This window comes from Vombatus ursinus, unplaced genomic scaffold (genome assembly GCF_900497805.2).
Source record: "Vombatus ursinus unplaced genomic scaffold, bare-nosed wombat genome assembly UNPS02014775.1, whole genome shotgun sequence".
NCBI classification, from domain to species: Eukaryota; Metazoa; Chordata; class Mammalia; order Diprotodontia; family Vombatidae; genus Vombatus; species Vombatus ursinus.
In genome coordinates this window covers 14,881,608-14,903,611 of record NW_020954553.1, presented here as the reverse complement: position 1 = coordinate 14,903,611, position 22,004 = coordinate 14,881,608, and the positions used below count along the sequence as shown (strand labels likewise).

The following is a 22,004-nucleotide window of genomic DNA, read 5'->3' as shown; positions in this document are numbered from 1 at the left end:
AGTGTATCAAATGTTGTGGGAAGCTATGTGCAAGAAACAGGAAGGTGCACAGTATACTAACACGGTCTACATTGTTTGTAAATTATCTGGGCTGAGAGATAAGCCACATCAAGCATACTTTGAATGGTATAAAATACTACACACCAGAGGATCACTTCCAACTGAAGTGATTAGCACAGCTTTCACTTCAAGCTTACTGGATTTGACAGTTGAAAAAGGACTTTCAGGCACGTACTGGTCAACTATCCACTCCAGTGGGCAAGTAGTAGTATATATATTTCCCAATAGGCAGTGAAATGGCACATAGGTTAAAAGAGTCTCAAATTGCTCAGCTGAGAAATTTTAATAAGCAATGGAGAGTTACTTTAGATTTTAGATCCTGGACCAGTAGATTAGGGGCATACAGAGTAAGGATTTAGTTGAAGAAATGTATTGAAATGATTCTATCACAGAGGGCCATTTCGAGGTGACTGAAAAAAAGTAGATCTCAGGTAAATAGACCAGTTTGTCTAGAGAACATATGCTGGGCAAGAGAAGTGAGGACAGTAATGGGATGGATAGTTTGGGTTAACGATATATATGTACTTGAATAATTTAGAACACAACGAAGTGATTTTTGAACAAGATACTTGCTTTTATAAAACTGTTTTTACATAGTCATGACACTCACTCTGCTTTAAGTACTGATTAAAAATCTACTGTACCTCAGACCCACTTAAAAAGAATTCAATCCTCCAATAACTCAAATTGACTTTACAACAGGCCTGCACAATCTATGGCCCACAGGTACCCTAAAGGATTTCGGGAGGCCTGTAGTAGGTAGTAGAGGACCTTCTACATTTTTTCACAGGCCGCCCGAAATCCTTCGGTGGTCTGCAGGTTGTGCAGACCTGCTTTACAACAACCTAAACACATCCTACAGACATGAACGCAGCAAAACTATTACGGTCAAAACAAACTCCTGACAGGAAAAATGAAGGCATGCTCCCCATTTTAAATTGGGGAGTTACATGTCAACAAGCAGTTTCCAATTTTAATATGACATTCCTACACATTCACCAGTTGCTATGATACAATATGGATACACCAACTGCCAGGATGGTTTTAGAAATACTGTAAATAGCCATAAACATTTGAATGGATTTTTAAAATGTTGGTATACAAAGAGCATGCCTAAACAGGGATTTGTTTACAGAAATAGAGAAGCTTCATGGCTACTGGAATGGATGCTCCTTTTGTGCCACCTAGCAGTGAGTTCTGGAACTGCCGGGGGCAATACTGGACCATATGCTCTTGCCAACTGTATTTACCAATACATGTTCTCTACTAAAAGCAGAACCACTAAGGTATGGATTCAAACTTTTTTATTAAGAATAAATTTCTTCAATAATCCTGGCTCCTCTTCGATGGTTTGTGGATTTCCAAAATTGCTCCCTTCCTTGCTCCTGTAAGTTCAAAAAAGGCATCATTACCCCAAAAGGCTTTAAAAACTACTAAAATATTAATGTGTCAAAGCAGTCACTAAAGTCAGCTAAAAAAAATGGCTAACAAACATTAAGCCTCGTGCATAGGAAAAAGTTTTAGTACCAAACAAGACAAGTGGCCAATATTTTCCATATGCCAGTAAGACTGACAGTACAAAATAATCCAAGTAGGAAAGCATTTGCTAATAGAGACACCAAGTCCAGGATCACTGTAGTATGTTTCAACACGTGGATTACTGAAGTTTCTCTCCATCCTGTATCAGTCTCTATCATCTTCATTCACCCTGTTCAAAAACCTCGAATGGCTTTCTACTGCCTTCTTAATACAATCTAATCTGCTTGGCCTAGCATTTAGATTGTCTTCCTTTAACTGGTAGTCACCCTCAGCAACATAAACCCTAGCCTGAGACCTAATTCCACCTGTAAAAAGTCCATTCCCAACCCACTGAGAACCTGTCCTGCAGTTTAAATTTATTATGAATGAAAAACAAGGACAAAGAGCTTTTCACAGTACCCTGGTATCATGTGTATGCTGGAGGGAAGGGAGGACTGGGACCTGACTTTGGAACCAAAATCAATTTTAACTGTCTCGCAACCTCTCAGTGTATGTAGAGGGCAAGAATAAGCAATGTGAATTAAGTTTTTTAAAAATTCCTCATTTTAAAAACATTTATGTTCACAAAAACAAAGAGTGATGACAATTTGAAGCTTCACCTCACATCATGGCAAAAAACAAGGCACTCACCTAACAAAAAACAAACAGGCATTTATTAAAAGCACCTATGTTGGGCTCTATGCTACAAAACTAAAATTAATCAACCAATAAATTTAAGTGCCTAGTATGTTCCAGACACAAAAAAATGTAAAACAGCTCTACCGCCCCCAAAGAGCTTACAACCTAATAAAAAAGCAAAAGACGGCTAATTCTGATCATTAAGACTTCTGGGTCTGGTTATTCAGCAAAGTTACTGTCTTTTCAGAAAAGTAGGTGATATAGCACACCTTCAACTTACCTATTTATTAACTGGTTGGGTGGCTGACCATGGCTCACACTCTGGATGTGCTCAAGTTGTACTGAAGACTAAAACCAAAAGGGTAATGTTAGTCACTAAGCACAAACAAGTCATTATAAAAATATTACTTTCTAGATCTTCAGGCAAGCAGCAAAGAAGGACTTAAAAAGGGGAAAAGTCCTCATTACTACTCCTAAGAGGGATAAGCTTCTAATGACTGGAATGATTCCATGATTTTAAGCTCTCCTACCAAACAATGAAGACAAGTTCTCAGAACTTAAAGTTGAACAATATGCCTTTTGGAAATCTGTAATTATCATATATAATAAACTTAAAGACTCCCACAGTTCAAAAAGCAAGTAAACTTACCTCAATGGATGAGCACTGTTTTCAGCCTACACCAACCATTCTTACCTAAAGAATAATAAACAATGTTATTATAAAAGTCAAAGATCCAAAAATGCTAGTAATTTCACAATTTAAAAGGTAAAAATTCCAGAGATAAAGATTGGTAAATTGGGGGCAAATTATGTCATATGAAAATAGTAGGAGAAAGAAACTTATGGGGCAGATAGTCTAGTTTACATAATTCTTGTAAAGATGATGTCCAAAAGTAAGCAACTGAATTAAGAGTGAAGAACACTTCCTTTTAAATACAGAATTCCTAAACTGCTACTTTCACCAGTTTGAGCACAGTAGTTTGATTGCAACCCAAAATATACTATCCCTTATGTGAAGGTATGTGACAACTTTTACCCTAACATCATCAAGCCCTGCTCTTTACTAAGAAAGCACCTTTCCTATATTACCTTCTACCATCAATCAGGCAGACTGACCAATCTCAGCAGAACCTGTTCAAGAGTGCCCTCCCCATTTCAAGTCTGAGATACTTCAGCTGTTGCCCCTTCATTCTAGACAGTTCCCTTCTCCCCCTCCCTTAAGTCCTCACTGGGCTTTCATATTAGGGCAGACTAACAATGCCACACCAAGGGAACCTGAGTAATACATGGCCTTCCTCATCAGAGGGAGAGGACATCACATTCACAATGCAGGCCCACAGTGCACAAGAACAAGATCAGCCTTAATTCAAGTTCCAATTCCAAGCTTTTCTTCCTCCGTAATTCCCTGTTGCACATGTACCATCCATAAGGGATACTATATCTTTTTGCATCCAACCCCTCTCCAGATTGTCCTACTCTATCCAGCCCATTTCACCCAGAAGGGGGGAAGGGGGAAAGGGGGGAACCCAACTTTGTCAGCACTGGTGTTTTAAAGCAATATTTTATATGTGATGGGTTGTTCAGATGACTGTGGGGTTTCCACAGTTAAGTCTTTTAATTGCCAATCATTATCTAGCAGCAATGACAGATGAAAAAGGAGTAGTGAATCCTCCAGATTCTTTCCCTAGTAGGCAGCCATTTGAGAACTGCACTAGCTGACAGAAAACTGACATATCAGCTAAAGGCAAAACCAAATAAGGTCCAGAACAAACAGCAAGGCTCTCCAAAAACATGTCACATAACATTTTAGGGAAAGGCAATAAAACAAAGGTCTTGCAAATCATGTCACTGCAGCTAACAATGATTAACAATAGGAGACATGCAACCCCCCATTAAAGCTAGAGTCCAAAACGAGTCACACGCATCTGTTAAGTATTGGGGAAACTGCAACCATCATCCATACTTTGTATGTAGCTTTACATTATTCTCAGTAAAAGCACCCGTTGTATTTCATCTTTCAAACAGCACCATTATCTTGTTTCCAAGGGCCTAACAAGTACTCAAATACATTCTGGCATCACACCTCTGAGCTTCAAATTGTTTAAATTTTAAAAGCACCAGTTTAGTTTTGAATGGTAATGTAAAACCATGAAATACAATGCAAACACCTTGGTATTTCCATTACTGAAACCCACTTATTCCCAACTTGTTTGGCTGAGGTTTATTTTTTGGGGGGGGGGGGAGACCTACTGCACTGAGATTCACAATTGATAGCTAAAGCAAATGGAAACCCATTTATGTCACAGGTTGCTTGTTCCGTAAGAGTGAAAACCCAATCAGTTTCAAGGATGAAGAACAAAGCAAAGTGATAAACCCCTTCATGATGTTCCTAAAGTCCAAACTGTTATGTCAAGTATGTGCACTTAGAGCATACTGACTGATGAAAAAAATAAATCCTAAAAAAAAAACTCAAGCACTTGTGATACGGTAGCAGCTATGGCCACCGATTTAACATTTTTTAATGCACAGAAAACCCCACAGTGTTTGTTAGAAGCCAGATTTAGTGACACTGATGTCACTTGCTGAGCAACAGAAATACAAGCTACATCATGTTACTACTACAGTGAGCTAAACTATTCATTAAGAGACATCAAAAGTACAGAAACTACTTGCTTGAATGGATTAGAAAGCAAAGTACAGATCTGTCTCCAGTTTGGAAACTTTGCTAATGAACAAGCTGTTTTGCTAGGAAATACAAATGAAGAAAAAATTCTCAAGTCAAGAGAAGTCTACACCAGCATTCATGCAGAGTTGTCATAACTTTGCAGTTACAAAGCAGAAATCATTACACCTGAAACCTGTTTCTTATGCATTAGCCAAGAACCAGTTCAGGGGTTTAAATTAAAACTTCAAATTCTAAAACAACAATGTATACAAGCTTAAGTCCATCCTTCCTAAACAGTAAGAAGGTGCTTTGAAAGACTTGCATTTTCTGGCAATTTGAGTTTAGAACCATCACATTCCTAAAGCTAATCAGAGCCAAGTTCACAAGACTGTTCTAAAGATTATATTCACTCTACATCACGACGAGCTTTTTTTTTTTAAACTGGGAAACCATGATTCCCAGATTTTGTTCAACTGTTGGCAATTACTGGGAAGCCATGATTCCCAGATTTTGTTCTACTATTGGCAAAAGAACATGCCATACCAACGTCCTCCCACCCAACACCTCAGGGTTTCAATGTATAGACAGATTTGGACAAGCCACAAAACTAGAGAACTGTTCACACTGGAAGATTCCCACTTGAACCCAATATTAACAAGCAGAGTTCCCAAGGAGCCCCCTTAAAAAAATGCACAATACAGTAAACTGTATTTTGTATCTTAATTCACTTATCCTACAGAAAAGGTTACACCAAGATGGTATAATGAAAAGTCTACCCATGCTGACCTAGTTGGGTCAGCTTGCTGCTACAGAAGACTACAACATGCTACAAAGTCTGTTTCAAGATTCTAAGAGCACCCAACTGTACCTAAGTATGGTTTTTTGGTTATGTATCCCCTCTTCCCCAGAGCTGCAGTATTCAATTTTATCTTCAGAGTTATACAAGGAAACCAAAGAAAGCCACACAACTGAGTCAGATACCAAGGCATCAGGTTTGCAGTTTTTATCTCAGAATTGCAATACAGCACTGAATTCTGCTTACATTACAGCTCTAACCCGAAACCCACGCAGTTTTGATGCAAGCTAACTTCAACATACAAGTGTTGGGTGCTGCACTGTAATTTCATTATCAGAAGTGTGATGTCAGAATGCCCACAGAATAAAAGTACATAGCAAGTCACCAAGTTAGATTATATTGCTTGTTACCTACCTGTATGCAGTCGGCAATGAGAATCTTGGAGCAAGCAGGAATACTACATCCGGGTCCTAATGTCCATTGCCATTTGCGGTACTACGTTCCTCACAGTTACGCACTGCAGAAATGCTGGCTAAATGCAGTTATGTAGCAGGCCACTACTTGCACAATTGCAGTCCAAGAATACCAGAAAAACTTTCTGCCACAATAAAGTGGCTGCCAAGGAGAAGCCAAGAATCTAGATTTTAATCTACCATAAAATGCCACATAAAGTCTCACAGATGTAATGTTACAATTTCTCATAAATTGTAATCTGTTTATGTTAAATGGTATAATGCATCTATGCAGCTGTGGGATTATGTTCCTACAAGTTTAAAAATGATGCTTAATGTACTAAGCAAAGAGGATTACAATTTCACGGGACAGTGTGTGCCAACACGTTAAGCTTATTTACTACCTAACTGCTAAATCTACCCAGAGTTGGGGGATCTACAGAATGCAGTTTAAGATTAGGAGGATTGAAGTATACTTAAAAATTATGCTGCATAGAAAGCACCAGTGGTCCTCTTAAAGCCCAATCCAAATCAAAATTATGAGTAAGGGAGAAAAGTGAAAAGGGAATGAAAGAGTTGGGAAGGGAGGGGGTGTGTGAAAAAGGTGTTTTTTTTTTTTTAAAAGGAGAAAAATAGCTAACAATGACTATTAATAGATTAGAAACTACCAAAACCCAATGATTATGAACTAGGCTAATCACCACCCTTCTCCAAACCCATGTGATTCAAGCTTTTAGAAAACTTCCTTTTAAAATGATTTAAATTCAAATTAGTTAAGACTAACTTACACCTGTTTAGCACAAAGGATCTCAAAAGAACTTTTTGAAAGTCAATTTGAGCAGTTTACAACACTTGGTACACTGCTGTTAACATGACAAGTCAAATGTCAGTTGAACTGTACAGTTCTTTGCTAAACTATGTTTAGCAATTTTACTGCCCAAGATAAGGGTATCAAAAGCCACAACTTTCAGGTTATCCATTAGCATCCTTTACCACTCTTCAAAGGTACGGTACTACTTAAAACTTATTTTAGGGTCTGTGCCAGCATCTCTTTTATAAAGAAAGGCATGTAATCTGAAAAATAAACTGAAACATTAATTTTACAGGCAGACTTCCCAATTTCCCCACCATCCCCCACCCCCCCACAATCAAGTTCACCCTCTTTGGGTGTCCCAGGAATAGTTTGAATAGTTCTTTTGGTTATTAGTTGGGTCCTTACTACAATTCAACCGAGTCATAATGGGACTGCTTTCAAGCCAAGAGATATGTGTCCATAGAAAAGATCTCATGTGTCACTGACAGGGCAAAACTTCCTAAACTTAAGATATTATGGTAGAAAAAGCCAACTTCCCTCTTCCTTATAACTTGGTGGAAAATAGGAATGAGCATAAGATAGCCAGTATCAAAGAGTCTACCTCAATTAAACACATTGTATGCACCCAGTAACTACTAGTATCTTGGTCACAAAACTTGCTTTGCTAATAGCGTCTTTACATTTGGGGACTTACTAACTCACCACTGCCCAAATGCCCAATTATTTTAACAAAAAGTCTGCCTTTATACATAGGCAAACTACAGAACTAAGCTTTAGCCTTTTAACAAAGGTTTGGCTTAGAATTTCACATTTGCCAATTAGTACCAACGGGGGTAAAAGGAGACGAGGAAAAGGGAGAACAGTACCATAGAAGAGCTATATAATGTACAAGTTTTGAAATACGTAACTAAGAACAGAGCCAAACCAGTCAAAGCAGGATGGTCACACCTCTGCTAATGTATTTAACACTGGGAAATCAGGCTCCCAGCACTCACAGGCAACCAACTACATTAATATTACATCATGAGATACTCTAGAGTGAAGGATTCAATGAAGTTGACAATTAACTGGCAACACCATCGAAAACACTTGAAATGCTTTAAAAAGGGAGTAACATTTGTACTGTGTAGCATGAGCTATGCCCTCTAGATTTAGTGCTACTTTATACTGATACACCAAATAGCAACTATAGGGATATCTGCCAGATCTACAATTCAATACTTAATTTACAGCCCTGAATGTGATCACCACTAGCTCTCAGAAAGGAGATCTGCTAGGTTCTTGAAGCTTCTAGTTTTAGTATTCCTATGCTGTATTTTGCCCAACAGAAGTAGCACAAGGAGCTGTAAGTTACAGAGTACAAATTTGCATGGTTCTCCCCTGCTTTAGGTCATTCAACTACCTTGCAGCTTTCTCTGGTAGATTAACTATTTCAGGCAGAACACACATTCCCTGTTTATAGAGCCACTTAAAAGTAATGCATGAAGTCTTCACATTTAACAATCTTTAATTTGGAAGAGAAGTCAATACAAGCCATTCTTTAGGGATTGGTCTTAGGGTAAAAGGAGGGGTGAAATGACCTATTTTTTCCAACTTTAAAAACTACCAAGCACAGGGTAAAAGTCATAGATAGGGCTATTTAAAAAAAAAAAAAACTCAGCCAGCCCACCCTCCTCCCCCCCACCAGCAGTTCTAAAACCCGTTCCATAATCTTGATACATATTCCTGCAGAAGATTAGAGTTCTGCTTCAACTTACATCACCATCTCCAAAATACTCAAGATAGCTTATCCTCATTGCTGTATTATGTGTAATGCACAGCAAGCAAATAATTACTATTCTTTCAGTAACCGTTTCTTTAAAACTAGAACCATTTGTGGAAAGAAAACTTGCTTCTAAATATATATTCCCACAAATGAAAAGTATCTTTCAAAGGCCAAGAGTCTTAAACTTGCAAGGTGTATTCCCTGACCTAATATGATGGAAGCATGAATGGCAAAATTAAAGATCAAATTTATAGCTAGTTTTTTCTATTTATTTGAAGCACAGTAAAAAAAAATTGGTACACTTTGGGGATTCAGTGGCACAAGGTACACTGCCATAACTTTAGGGACGTTATACATAAAAAAAAAGCTAGATTTTCTCCCTTTTTGAAACACTGCATTACATAATTTTACTCGCCCAAACAGACCATTTACAAATATTAGGTCAATAAATTTCTAACATCCATAAAAATGTAGCTTTCTTACTAAAATGCAAGAATTAAAAAGATCGGTGTCTAAACAAGAAAAGACAAAAAACAAACTGGAATGAAAGCCTAGATATCACATCTAAAATCGGGGCTTTTTGTTTGGGCCTTCATATTCTTCTCTCCCTCTACCATATCCTGCTGGAGTTCCAGGTCCCATTCCTCTAGGGCCTTGCCCACCCACAGGCCCAGCTCCTCCCTGCCCAAAGCGCTCAGTACGCTATTGGAACAGTATTAACAGTTCATTATATGTAGTTGATGTCCATGTGTGTTAAGTAAATATTTTTAGAAGGTTCCGTAGTCAACGTTCGTCGATACAATCACCATTGAGTCGATCCACAGGTACCGGGAACATAGAAAGGAAAAAAGGGTAATTTGAAAATTAGTTTATGGTAATACATGCCTTGAGGTATGTTCCCACTTGATCCATTCTCATACACCTGTGTTTCAAAGAACAGATCTTCCCTGTAGTGCTAAAAAATTTAAGTATTAGTGCAGATGTGAATACCCATTCCAAAATGAGTTCTAGAAATTTTCACACCTCATTAACCCAGAGAGAGGCTTGCATACTCAAGGTCTGAGCAGAGAAATTTAGTTGACTCCAGTCAATTTCCAAGAAAGTCTAACCGGAAAGATTCAATTCACTCAGTATGAGTTGACATGAAAGGCCTACTCACCAGTTAGTGGCATGTGCTGCATTAGAGACCTTGTGCTTTTCGAGATGGGCTTAAGACAGATCTGCTGACTAAGCTGCAGATGTCTTAAAAGGTTGAAAGTTTTAATACAGTGCTACTGGACTACAAAAAGAAAAAGCATAAGAGACTAATGGATTTAATGATTTAACCTAACCAGCACAATAACTTAAAAAACTTGTTGCCATATTCTCACTTCAGAGCCATAGCTACATAGCCAGACAGAATTTCACAGTATTATCTGACTGTTTCAGGTTAACTAATGACACAGGAGTGATGTGCATCCATTAAACAACCCAACATTTCCCCAGGTCTTGTAAAAGTCCACTTCATAACTTTCTGTGATTTCAAGGCTTTATTGGCATCACCCACACAGCTTTACCAACAAGCCCAAATGACTGCAATAAAGCAGTGATTTCAAGACTGTATCTAGTGTCAGGTATTTTTGTACTAAGTAAAAAGGGCAGTGACTGAACAAAGCAGTAGCCCCTTCTACAGGTAAAGGAGCACGGAAGCCTAACTTGTGTATTGCATTTCAAATAAAATTAGATGTCAACTACTATCCCATCAACTACTAAAAATAGAGTAGAATCAGTTATTTACTGCTTCTACAACTAATACCAACAACTAAGAAAAGAATCTTTCAAAATACTGGAGATACTGAAAAGCCTGGCTTCAATTCTTCTAAGTAGTGGACTGTCAAAATCAGCAAGATTTTCTGGCTTTTTGTGATTAATTTTAATTACAACTAAGAACACAAGAGCAGCCATTAAGTGACATGTGTTACCATGACCTATATGGAACACAGAGCCTTGTCCACAGGAACAGCACTATCAAATTTTTGCTACAAATTTGACAGGCACCTTTTATTAGCACTTTAGTGAACAGTTAAGTATGAAGGTGCTCTGGTTTTACTAAACCACTCAAAATGTTAAACTAAAGCATGAAATGTTTTCCTTTTTATTCTCGAAAGGCCTAACAAATTTAGCAAAAGGCCATAATGCTAAACTGACCTCCTCAAGTTATCCAATTCACTTTAATGTAAAGAGATGATCTGGTAAGCCACAGCAGCTCACCATAGCCCAAAAGTCCTATGAAAAGTGATCTCAAAGATCCCCTAAATTATTTTTAAAAATCGCCCTCTAAACCCTCCTAATGCCACAGTGCACTTTATAAGGATGGTGAAAGCCTAATGCAACCACTCAAACCAGTTCAAATTATTCCCAAGCATTCTTGTAAGCTATCAGTAGTAAAACTATAACACGATAGCATCAAGAGGGCTCAGATCAAGAGCACACAATTAGTATGTTAAATAATCTACAGTCTTTAAATGTACCCTTGAACAAAATGGAGATGTAAGTTGAATTAAGAGGCTGTAACCACAGACAGACCCAACAAGTGGGAAACGACGAGTCAGAACACAATCAGAATTCCCTTGTCATATGATAGAAGACACAGCAAGTAGAGACCAGAGTCCTACCACTAAAACATGCCTAAAGCTACAAACTATGATTCTAGTGCATATGGCAAATACCAGCTTAAAAAAATGATACTTTGCCATGTGATTACTCCTACTTAGATACAGAGTAATCTGGTATGTTCACTAACACTAGGAATTTGGGGTTGCCACACACTAAATCAAAAGTGCATCAGCAACAGAATGAAGAACTTCAAACCCATTTAAAATGCCAAAGAAAACTGCAAATATTCCAGAAAGCATATTTCCGATTCCATTATTGGCAACCTTATCTTCAGCTAAGTTACCACACAGCTGAAAAAGCTTTCTACATATATACACATCGCCACACTAACCTTCCATATCACTATTTACAAAGACTAGGGGAACTAAGAAAGTTCAAAGTCATCTGCTTTAAAAAAAAAATTAAAATTAAAAAAAGGTGAAAATGAGAAATTCCCTCATTAAGTTCCCAGAAGATACATTACCATGTCACTTCCCATCATGGAACCACTCAGGGCTGTTGGTGGAACTCCAGGGCTGGCCTCATAACCTATGCCACCACCACCTAATGGTGGAAATTTCTGGCTTCCTGAGCCATAGGGATCTAAGAAACAAAAACAATGGTTATAATTTGAACCCAATGACTCAGTCAACTAATGCTGTTTAAAGAAATACACATTCTCAATTTTTACCTCCCATGTTCATTGTTCCTGCACCCATTCTTATCTCTCTCTCGCGCTGTAAAGAAAATAGGTACTGTTTAGTTACAAACATGCAAAAACTATACTTTCTGACACACTTAGAAAATAAACAAAGACAAAACTTTTCAAATTCAGGTACTAAAGAAATGATACAATACTGTAGGATAAAACAGGAGTTACAGAAATGTATAGTTACAGATAAATCATCATGTCAAATGTTAACTTTTATTTCAAGATCTCATAATATGGGCCCTTTCCCTTTCCCCCCATTTTGGACAATCCACAAGTTTAAAGAACCGAGAAGTTAAGCCCACTCTGCCTACTGAAAACTTAAGCCAAAACTCCCAACATAAAGATTAGGTTAAGCAGAAGCCTGAAAGTATGAAATAAAAAAATGTATAAATCTTATTCTATACTTCTATTACTCTGGTTCACAGGTATACCAATTTTTAACATTCTCCAAACACTTACTGGATCCATGTATCCCATCCGACTATAACTTTCTTCTCTTTGGCGTCTCATTTGCTCTTCCATCTCACGTTGGCGAATCATCATTTCCTCTTCTCTTCTACGTCGTTCTTCCTCCTGCCTAGAAAAAGGCACTCATGTTTTAAATCTCAAAGCCATTTACATGAATATTCTAGAGATCATCATATAAAAGTAAATATGATGGCTGTTTCACCACGGGGGGGGGGGGAGTGAAGAAAGGAGAGGGAGAATTCAAAAGAATCGAGCTGAGGCCTAGCTCTGTCATTCAAATAGTGGTATAAAATACCAAACAAGCCATTCAAACCTCTACGCCTCAGCTCAGCTGGAAAATGGAAGTCCTTGGTTGCTAAGCAATGCACCAAATTTTTTAACATATTCAGATATCCTTAGAACTACTAGACAAATCCTACCTTAACTGTATTTCTTTGCGTTTCTGCATTTCTTGATTGTGAAGTTCCTCCATCCGTCTCAGCTCTTCCTGACGCCTCATTAGATCTGGGTATATTAATAATTAAATTTTTTCCCATTAATGCAAGTCAATACACAAATTAAGTAGGACCACCTCAAATTTGATCTCAGATGAGGACACTTACCCTGGCGTAAAAGATTTGCCTGATGCTCATGATAGGCATCTTCCATTTCACTTTCCAGTTTGTCTTTTGCATCTTTCATGTTTTTCTCAACCTGTTCCCTTTGCTGCTTTTCCATTTCATCTAAAGACTTCCATCTCTGGGAATATTCAAACTCAAAGGTGCCGTGCTGAGCAAAACGTGGAGGGTTCTCTCTCTCCCTGAAAATTGCGTTAAGTTTGTCAAGTCATTTGGTAGATGCAACGTATGATTTGGAAAATCTTATCAGAGCTTGTATCAATGATCATCAACAACAGACAGAGTTAGATGGAGATTTAGCAACTAGGCAACATTTTTTAAAGTGTCAGCACTTTCGCATTCACCTTCCTCACCATATGAGCATGTATTGATCTTAAGAAATTTCCCATTATGTTCTAAGAAAACAGGCAATGATATATCTGCAACACAGCAGTTCAATCATCACACAGAAAGATCCACTGATGAAGGGGGCAGCAATCACCTCGGGAAGATGATATAAACCAAAGTCAAAGGTGGGAGGTGCAAATACAGTTCTAAGGGTGTGCTAGGGCACTAGCAACAGAGGAAATAAGTATCATACATTATTAGGTCCTAGCAAAGACATCTTAGAGAAATCAGGATCAGAGCTAAAAGAAATAGCTCAATTGGATTAAGGGCTATGTTCCAAAAGGCAAATTGGGAATAAAAGCTGAACTACTTTGGACAAAGCTGAAAAAATAACTCTACCAAAAAAAGATTAGTGAGCAAAAAGTGGTATCCAAGGGTATAGTAACAGACATTTACACCTCTTTTTTGCCCTTGGGTAGTAATAAGTAAAAACTTGTCCTACTTTTGGACTCATTTTTTTTCTCCTCTTCAGAGGAGACCCACTTGCCTTCTCTACAGCTTCAAAGATGTCTTGGCTAAACACCCCCAATTTCCATACCAGGTTCATGGTCACATCCTCTGGATGCACTACCAGCTTCTCAGTGCCCTTCATAAAATGGGGCACTCCAAACCAATATGGTATTTCAGATATGATCGACCAAGCCAATTTTATAAACTTCTCTTATTATGGACACTATCCTCCTACGGATGCAGCCTAAGACTACAACAGCTTTTTTTCCCCTTTGGCCATTACACTGCTAACTCAACAATTCACCAGAATCCCCAAGTCTTTCACGTGAATTGCTGTCACCCTATTCTTAGCCTGATAATGGCCTGCAATCTATAGTCAGAGAGTTTGGCTTGGGGGAGATGGGAGACGTGTGGACTAGTGAGATTACATAAAATTTAAAACCAGTTAAATGTCCAGACTTCCAAGAATAGCTATTTATCAAGGGTTCCAACTTGACCAGTTCTCCATTGGATCCTACTTTGCTATCTGTGCTTAGTTGGCCCTGTGTTACTTAACTTTATCCATCCTGCTTAATTTTTATCCATGATTTGGATAAAGGTACAAACGACAAGGTCATCAAATTTGCACTAGACAATTAAACAGAGAGGGACAGCCAATGGAATTAAAGACAGGATCCAAAGATAGCATAAAAGGTGGCTTACTGGGCTGCACCTAAAACGATCAGACTTGATAAGGATATATGTAAAGTTTTATCCCAAATTTTAAAAGTCCACAAGTACACAACGGGGAGAAACAGGTTATGTGAAAGAATCTGAGAGTTTAAATCAAGATTGCAGAATTAACAAAATCAGCAGTGTTTAACGTAGAGGCCAAAAAGCTATGTGACCTTGGGCTGCATATATTCCAGGAATGAGGAGGTACAAACCCTTCTGGTAACCTGGTTTTATCAGATCTTATCTGGAGTCTTGTGCTCCATTTTTGGTCACAAATGTTTGAAAGTATTGATACATTGAAAGTCCAAAGAGCAATCAGGACAGCGCAGAACTTTGAAACCAGATTGATTGAAACCAATGTGAAAGTTTAGCCTCCAGAGAAGAATCAGGGGAGATACACATGATTCCAAGTATTTGAAGGATTAGCAAATCAAAGAATAATTTGTTCTGTTTGGCCCTAGAGAGCAGAAATAGGAAGAATGGGTAAAAATTATAAAAAAGGAAATGTAAATTTGACATAAAACTTCCTCAATAATAGGAACTGTGGACAAGTTACAACAAAAGGTGGTCTCAAGGCTTTCAAAGCTACCTCTAGGTTCCCTCTCTTTGGAAATGGTCAAGAGAGGCTGGATCCTCCCCTTCCCCACACAGGTCCCCCCACCCCTACTACTTGTCAGGTGTTACAGTAGATTCCTTTTCACATATGAGTTAGACTAAATGACTGTTTTTGTAGTTCTTGTAATGTGAATTCTTCTGTTCTTTTGCCTTTGCATTCCCCAATGCTCAGCACAGTGCCTGGCACACAGTAGGAACTTAATAAATGCTTGTTGATACTTTACAATTTGAACCTGAGCAGTGACCAGATGGCTACTGAGGTACCTTTCTAACCCTCAAATCCTTAGATTCTGTGGATTCCTTTTAGTTAAGGGGGGGAAGAGGGGTAGAGGGGGAAAAGGAAAGGTTAGAGAACTGAGGTTGCGTCCAACTCTCATTTCTGTAGGATTCTTTCTTATTTTTTAAACATGAGCAAAACTATTCTCATTTCACCTGAGACGACTTATCCTAGTCTGATTCAATCATTTGGATGAGATCTCCAGAACATTAGTCCAGTTATTAAAGTGGGTCTGGATCCAACTATTTAATCCATAATTAAAAACCATCCCTTTTAAAAAAACATCTAGAATTTTGTTTATTTTTTTTAAGGTAATTGGAGTTAAGTGACTTGCCTAGGGTCACACAGCTATTAGGTGTCAAGTGTTTGGTCTGAGGCTGGATTTGAACTCAGGTCCTCCTGACTTCAGGGCCAGTGCTCTACCCACTTCACCATCTAGCTGGCCCAACATCTAGAATTTTGGCAGCAAGTCTATAGTTGACTCCATTTCCCACCCCATCTCCCTTTCCTCCACTAAAGTAACATTGCAGTGCCTTTGAGATACACAAGAGATCCTATGCTCTAGGAAGGCTATTTATTTAGGGATCTGAAACACAAAGGCTTCTGAAGAAAAAGAAAAGCTCAGTTGTCTACTAACGACTTGATAAGGGGCTTTTTTTTAGGACCACTACAACTCAAAACTGTCTTGTAAGATACAGAGATGTATTCTAAAGAAAAATCACAACCCTTTTTAATCATTCAAGTATAAAACAACTCTTACTTTTGATACATTGGATTCTTCTGTGCAAGCTTTTCAGGAAGACCATCTTCATCATCTAGTTGCTCAAGTGGTTCCACAATGACTGGACGAGGAGTTCTAATGGGGGGGAAAAAAGAAAATGATACCCAAGTTTGTTCAGGTTTCCATACCTACTTTAGATAAAAACCCTATACTAGTGGTACCAAACTCAAATAGAAACAGGGACCACTAAATCGTACATAAGGATCCTTGCAAGCCATATATTGACTTAGAAAAATCACATGTTAATATTTACATGTGGTTTTATTGCTTTTGTTAAAGATGCGCCAAGTTCATTTTAATCTGGTTCAGGTTAGATCCACTTAGAAGGCTCATGGACCATGTTTGACATCTCTGTGCTACACCATATTCATGTACTAAATTTAAGAAAACTTAAAAATTTGAGATAGCTTACGTTGTCAATAAAAATACTCCTTCACTGCATCGCTCGAATGCTTTTCTTGCAGCTGGCTTAGAAGCAAATTCAACAATGCCTTTTCCTGTAGATCTTCCTCGATCATCAACAATTACGACAGCCCTTTCAATAGGTCCAAATTGGCTGAATGCTTCTTCCAATAATTCATTGGAAACATATGGTGAAAGATTTCGTACAGAGAGGGCAGCGGCATGTGTGGCAAAACGAACACGAAGTTGTCGCCCTCTCATGGGTGTATCATCAAGTTCTGCTTTTGCAATTTCTGCCAGGGCTCTAGATTCCTGCAAATATCAAGTATTCAAATCTGAATTAACCTTGGATTTGACTTAATGCTGAATTGAGGACAAATTACATAATTTTATTTAATTTCCCAAGAATAAAAGCTTAAGGGATCTTCTATGGAAAAACATGCTGGTCTAGGAGTCAAATGATCCTAGCTGTAACTTTGAGGCCAAGGTTTACCATCTGTATGATTTCACTTCTTCGGAGTAGTGTACTTGTCTTAAAAGCCGTATACAAGTCTTAGGCTCAGAAGTCTTCAAAAAGTTGGCCTCTGGCACCTACCTGGGTGACTGGAAAACACATCCCTTCAGTTTATTTATGAAACTGAGATAACTATAGTATCTACACCAGGAAGGTATTGTGAAATTCACAGGCAAATAAATGCACATAAAAACTGATTTGCAAATTTTATATTACATAAATGCTTATTACTTATGTTATGCACCTCACAGCTATGTACCTAGTATGTAAAAATCAAAGCACTATAAGCTACAATCTATTCCCAATGGCTCATTTGAGAAGACTCAAATATCCAAGTAGGTAAAATACTGTGTAAAGTGTTGCAACATAAAGTTCACATAAACATAACAGTATCCATCCTAGTAGAACTTAAGTCTACTGGGTTAAGAAAGTATCATTAGGAACATAAAGTTCACATAAACGTAACAGTATCTGTCCTGGCAGAACTTAAGTCTACTGGGTTGAGAAAGTGATGTTACTGTAGCACTTTCAAAGTTTACAAAATGCTTTAAATACGTTCTCAGTTAATCAGCACAACTACTTGTGTTCTTTTCTGTACAAAGTAACAAAATCGCCAGAGCAAAATGATTTGCTCATGGTCACACCGTAAACTGAACCCAAGTAACTCCTAACCAAGTTCCAGGGCTCATTCCACTAAATGAGGTTAGGCAAAACACTTTGCAAACCTTAAAGCGATATATAAATATAAGTTATTAAGCCACACTGCCACTCACAGATTACATAAATACATTGGCAGGCACAGGGAAAGGAGGTTGTCTGGCAAAATGTTTAGAACAGGGGAAAAAAACCAAGACTTTGCCCAAAACTCCACGCCATACTGTGCTCTAGTTTTATCATTGAGAAAGATGAAGTAGAGGAGGATTACACATGACTTATTTGCTCATGGTCATAGAGCTAAAGTGGCAGAGCCTGCAGACCAACACTTGATTTGTTTCCACTACAGCACACTGCCTCTAGTGGACCAAACTAAAACTGTCATGTTACAGAACATCTTTAGGATGCCACACCAGCTATACCAAGGTCTATGTACCAGTAATATGTGTATTTTAATGAAATGTTAGAAATATGCAGCATCAATTTCTGCTGGCTTAATATTTAACATTTTATCAAAGACATTCTTTGAGCTATAGACCTAACTCTTTCCATCTGCTCAAAGCTTGGAAGTTTGCCTGTATAAACCTTAGCTGTCCTAGACTGTATAAACCTTAGCTGTCCTAGACGATGGCAGTAAAACAACCTTTACCAAGGTACCATTCAAGATGATAAATGTCACAATAAGGGCATAATTAAATACCACTTAGCTACACCCTAAACAGGAGGTGGGGGAACCTTCAGCCTCAAGACCACATGTTCCCCACTCCTGCCCTAAGCCATTAAGAGACTCAAATCAAAGTGAAATCAACACATGGAAATCAGACTTCTGGACTCTTAAGTGTGTCCCCATCTCCCCAAATCCTAAAGCCAACATGAAAAACAAACAATAAAATATGTTTTGTATTGCACAAATGTATCTTCCAGTGACCAAGGAGCTGAAACACACTCACCAGTTTGATGAAACCAAATCCTTTGCCCTTGTTGATAAAGACCTCACCAGGTTCTCCATATTTAGCAAATAATCTTTTAAAGTCTTCGTCTGTAATATCAGCTGGCAGATTTCCAACAAATAACCTACATCGTTGTGTATACGTTTTCTCTCCAGGCCTTCTCAACAAAGACAAATTTGCCTTAAAGCCCTAGGCAGAAAAAAAGGGGGGGGGGTAGTTTTCTATCAAAAGGAGGTAAGTACCCACAAAACTAAGAATTTATGTCTTTTCCAGACTTGCCAAAGAGGAAGGAAATCTACTATGAATTAACTTTCACTGCCTCCTGCCCTTACCAAAAAAATGCTCTTTTCCCAGCTAGGCATTAATTCAGGGGGACATCCGATTTTGACCTCTGCGTTGGTTCTTCCTCCTTTCATCACATTCCCGTTAGTAGGAGGGAGGGGCAGACAGGAGGAAATAGTTACAAGACTATTCTGAGGCGAAACAAACACCCAACGGAAATAGAACCTAACAGCCAGGGAAACAGAGGCAGGCCGACAGGGGCAGGATACCTAGGGAACACGGCCCCACTTCCCCGGGGGCAACAAGGGCCCGGAAAGGGCAGCAGCCCAGCAGCCCAGCTTCCCCGCTAGCTCCTCCTCCTCCAACCAGCGCCATCTTACTACATCATATCCCAGCCTCCCCCACTTCTCTCCAGCCACGCACAAGCCCTATTAGGATCCATTACACCCTAAGGTGGAGAAAATGGCGTCTCCGCGTCACTGAAACACCGAGCGGTCTTTTCGGGCCCCCTCCCCACCCCCGCCCCCGCCCCCGCCCGCTCGGGCCACGCGAGGCCCGGGTGAGTCGGCTGGCGGGCCCTGCTCACGCATGCGCCGAGTCACCTCGATGCCGACAAAATGGAGTCCGAGGCCTCGAGGGGGGAGGGGGTAAAGGAAAGGGAGCAGGCTCGGCGCCGGGCGCCATTTTAACGTGCCGCTCACTCACCTCCGAGTCCGAGATCTTCTCGTCGCTGCGGCCCGCAGGCCCGCCGGGCGAGGGTCCCTGGTGATGGGGCGGCGGCGGCGGCTGCTGCTGGTGGTATGGCGGGTGGTGCTGCCGGCCCCCGCGGGGCTCTCCGCCGCCCCGGTGTGGAGGCTTCGGGTGTCCTCCAGGAGGAGTCAGGCCCGGCCCCCCAGGCTTGGGCCCTCCAGGCATCTTGCCTTTGGGCCCGCCAGGGCTCGGACCGGGTTTGGGCCCCGGGGCGCCCGGGGGCGGGCCCCCGCTCGCGCCTGAGGACACTGAGGCCGGGGTCGAAGAGCTCTGCTGAGGCCCCCCAGGAGGAGCAGACGGTCCGGACGAGGCCTGGGAGGCCGCAGAGCCCGGGCCTGGAGGCCCCCCCGATCCCGGGGGCGGCGCGGACGGCGCGGAAACAGATGCCGGTGCGGCGGTGCCCACCGTGGGTCCGGGGCTGCTGCCGGGAGGGATGCCTGGCTTCGGCGGGTCTGGCGACGATGCCTGTTGCTGCTGCGCCGCCGCGGCTGCAGCCGCAGCCGCTGCCGCTGCCGCGGCCGCCTGTTGCGCTTGTTGCTGTGCCAGTACCTGCGCGGGAGGCGGCGGGATGGAGGGCTTAGGCCCGGTCTGGACCGGGCCCGGCCCCAGAGGCCCTCGATTCTGGCTCAGGCCCATACCCGGCGGCGGTGAACGGAAGTCATGGCTTAGGCCGCCGCCTCTCCCGCCGCCGCCACCGCGCCGGTGGAAGCCGCCGCCGCCGCCCCCGCGACTCCGGAACCGGTCCCGGGACATGTCCGTGATCAGCGGGCGGGCGAGGCAAAAGCGGAGAAGTCGCTCGGGGAACGTGGAGGCCACCTTGCTAACCACAAAATGGCGGGGGACACAAGCGCCGCGCTGCCTTTGTCCTCCCCTTATATAGGTCGTCGGCTCTGCGCCCGCCCCTTGAGCTGCCGGACGGACAGCAAACTCAACCAATAGCTAGGCAGCCGCACAATGACGCGATCCCGTCCTCCCTTACTGGTTTGCTACTAAGGGGTGGGACCCGTGCCAGGACTGCTTCTCTGAACCAGCCAATGAACAGCAGAGGAAAGGATTTCTGACTGCTGTGATTTGCTGGCGGAATTTGAACGAGCACTCGTGGGCGACGTGGGTGTGGGTGGGTGTGGGTGTTGTGGGTGGGTGTGTGAGCGGATTGGGATGGTTGAAACGTCTTGTCTAGAAATGAGGCTGCAAGCGTGTCAGTGTATCGGGAGCCAGGATTTAGAGGTGGAAGGATCCATCTTTCCACCTTTCGTTTTACTTAGAGAAAACTTGAGGCCCTGAGAGTGTGTGACAAGTTGACGCAGGTCGTTAAATGGCCTCCCGGCCTCCAATGAATGCAATGCTTTCCCAGAAACCCAAGCGAGTCACCCCCTTCATAAATCTGTGAACCCCAGGGATCAAATTCTCAGGACTTTCTCCGTGTGTTTGAACTTAGAATGAACTAAAAGCATTTATTAAACACTTACTGTGTGCAAAAGGCCCATCTAAGCAATGGGCTTAGACAAATTTTTTAAAAATACAGCCCCTGCCACCAAAGAGCCTACACTAAGGAACTATCCAGGGCCAAAAAGCAACTAAGTCTGAGCTCTCCCCACCCCCAGCCCCTCCTGCTACAAAGGTGGCAATTCCAGCCTAGGCACCTTGAATAATCTGCACTGGGGCCCCGGGGCAAGCCAGTAGCTGAGGCTTTTGCATCTTTCCGGGTTCCCAAACTTTAGCAATAGACAGCTACTTCTACTTGCCCCATTCAAGTGTGCTCCTTGGTGGGGGAGGGGACCCCTTGGGCTCCAAAGGGCAGAATCAGGAGCAAGGGGGTGGAAGTCATCTCCAGAGCTTCCAGATGTGGAGCAAATAAAATATGAAGGCCTTAACTTGGCATTGAAGGCCCTTTACAATCTGGCTCCAGCTTCCATTTCATGCTTTGTCTCATCCTACTCCCCTTCATTCTGCATTCCAGCCAAATTAAATTCTCATCTCTCTGACTTTGCTCACTCCATACCTTGTACACACACACACACACACACACACACACACACAGTTCATCCCTCTGGCAAGTCACAGTTTTCAATTGTTCCCTCCATTTTG

The 22,004-nt window shown here is 41.1% G+C and overlaps 1 protein-coding gene across 1 annotated transcript; it reads right to left on the bottom strand.

Annotated features, from left to right (window-relative positions):
- Nucleotides 1–1,349: 1,349 nt before the first annotated feature.
- Nucleotides 1,350–20,773, bottom strand: SFPQ (splicing factor proline and glutamine rich). The gene is made up of 13 exons (XM_027864671.1): nt 19,872–20,773; nt 18,885–19,073; nt 16,777–17,078; nt 16,344–16,439; nt 13,126–13,322; nt 12,943–13,027; nt 12,515–12,632; nt 12,035–12,080; nt 11,828–11,946; nt 6,093–9,411; nt 2,867–2,911; nt 2,498–2,565; nt 1,350–1,445 (listed from the first exon to the last, which is right to left on the bottom strand). The coding sequence occupies exons 1-10, from the start codon at nt 20,667–20,669 to the stop codon at nt 9,274–9,276; spliced, it is 2,088 nt and encodes a 695-aa protein (XP_027720472.1). The 5' UTR covers nt 20,670–20,773; the 3' UTR covers nt 1,350–1,445; nt 2,498–2,565; nt 2,867–2,911; nt 6,093–9,273.
- Between the last annotated feature and the right edge of the window lie 1,231 nt (nt 20,774–22,004).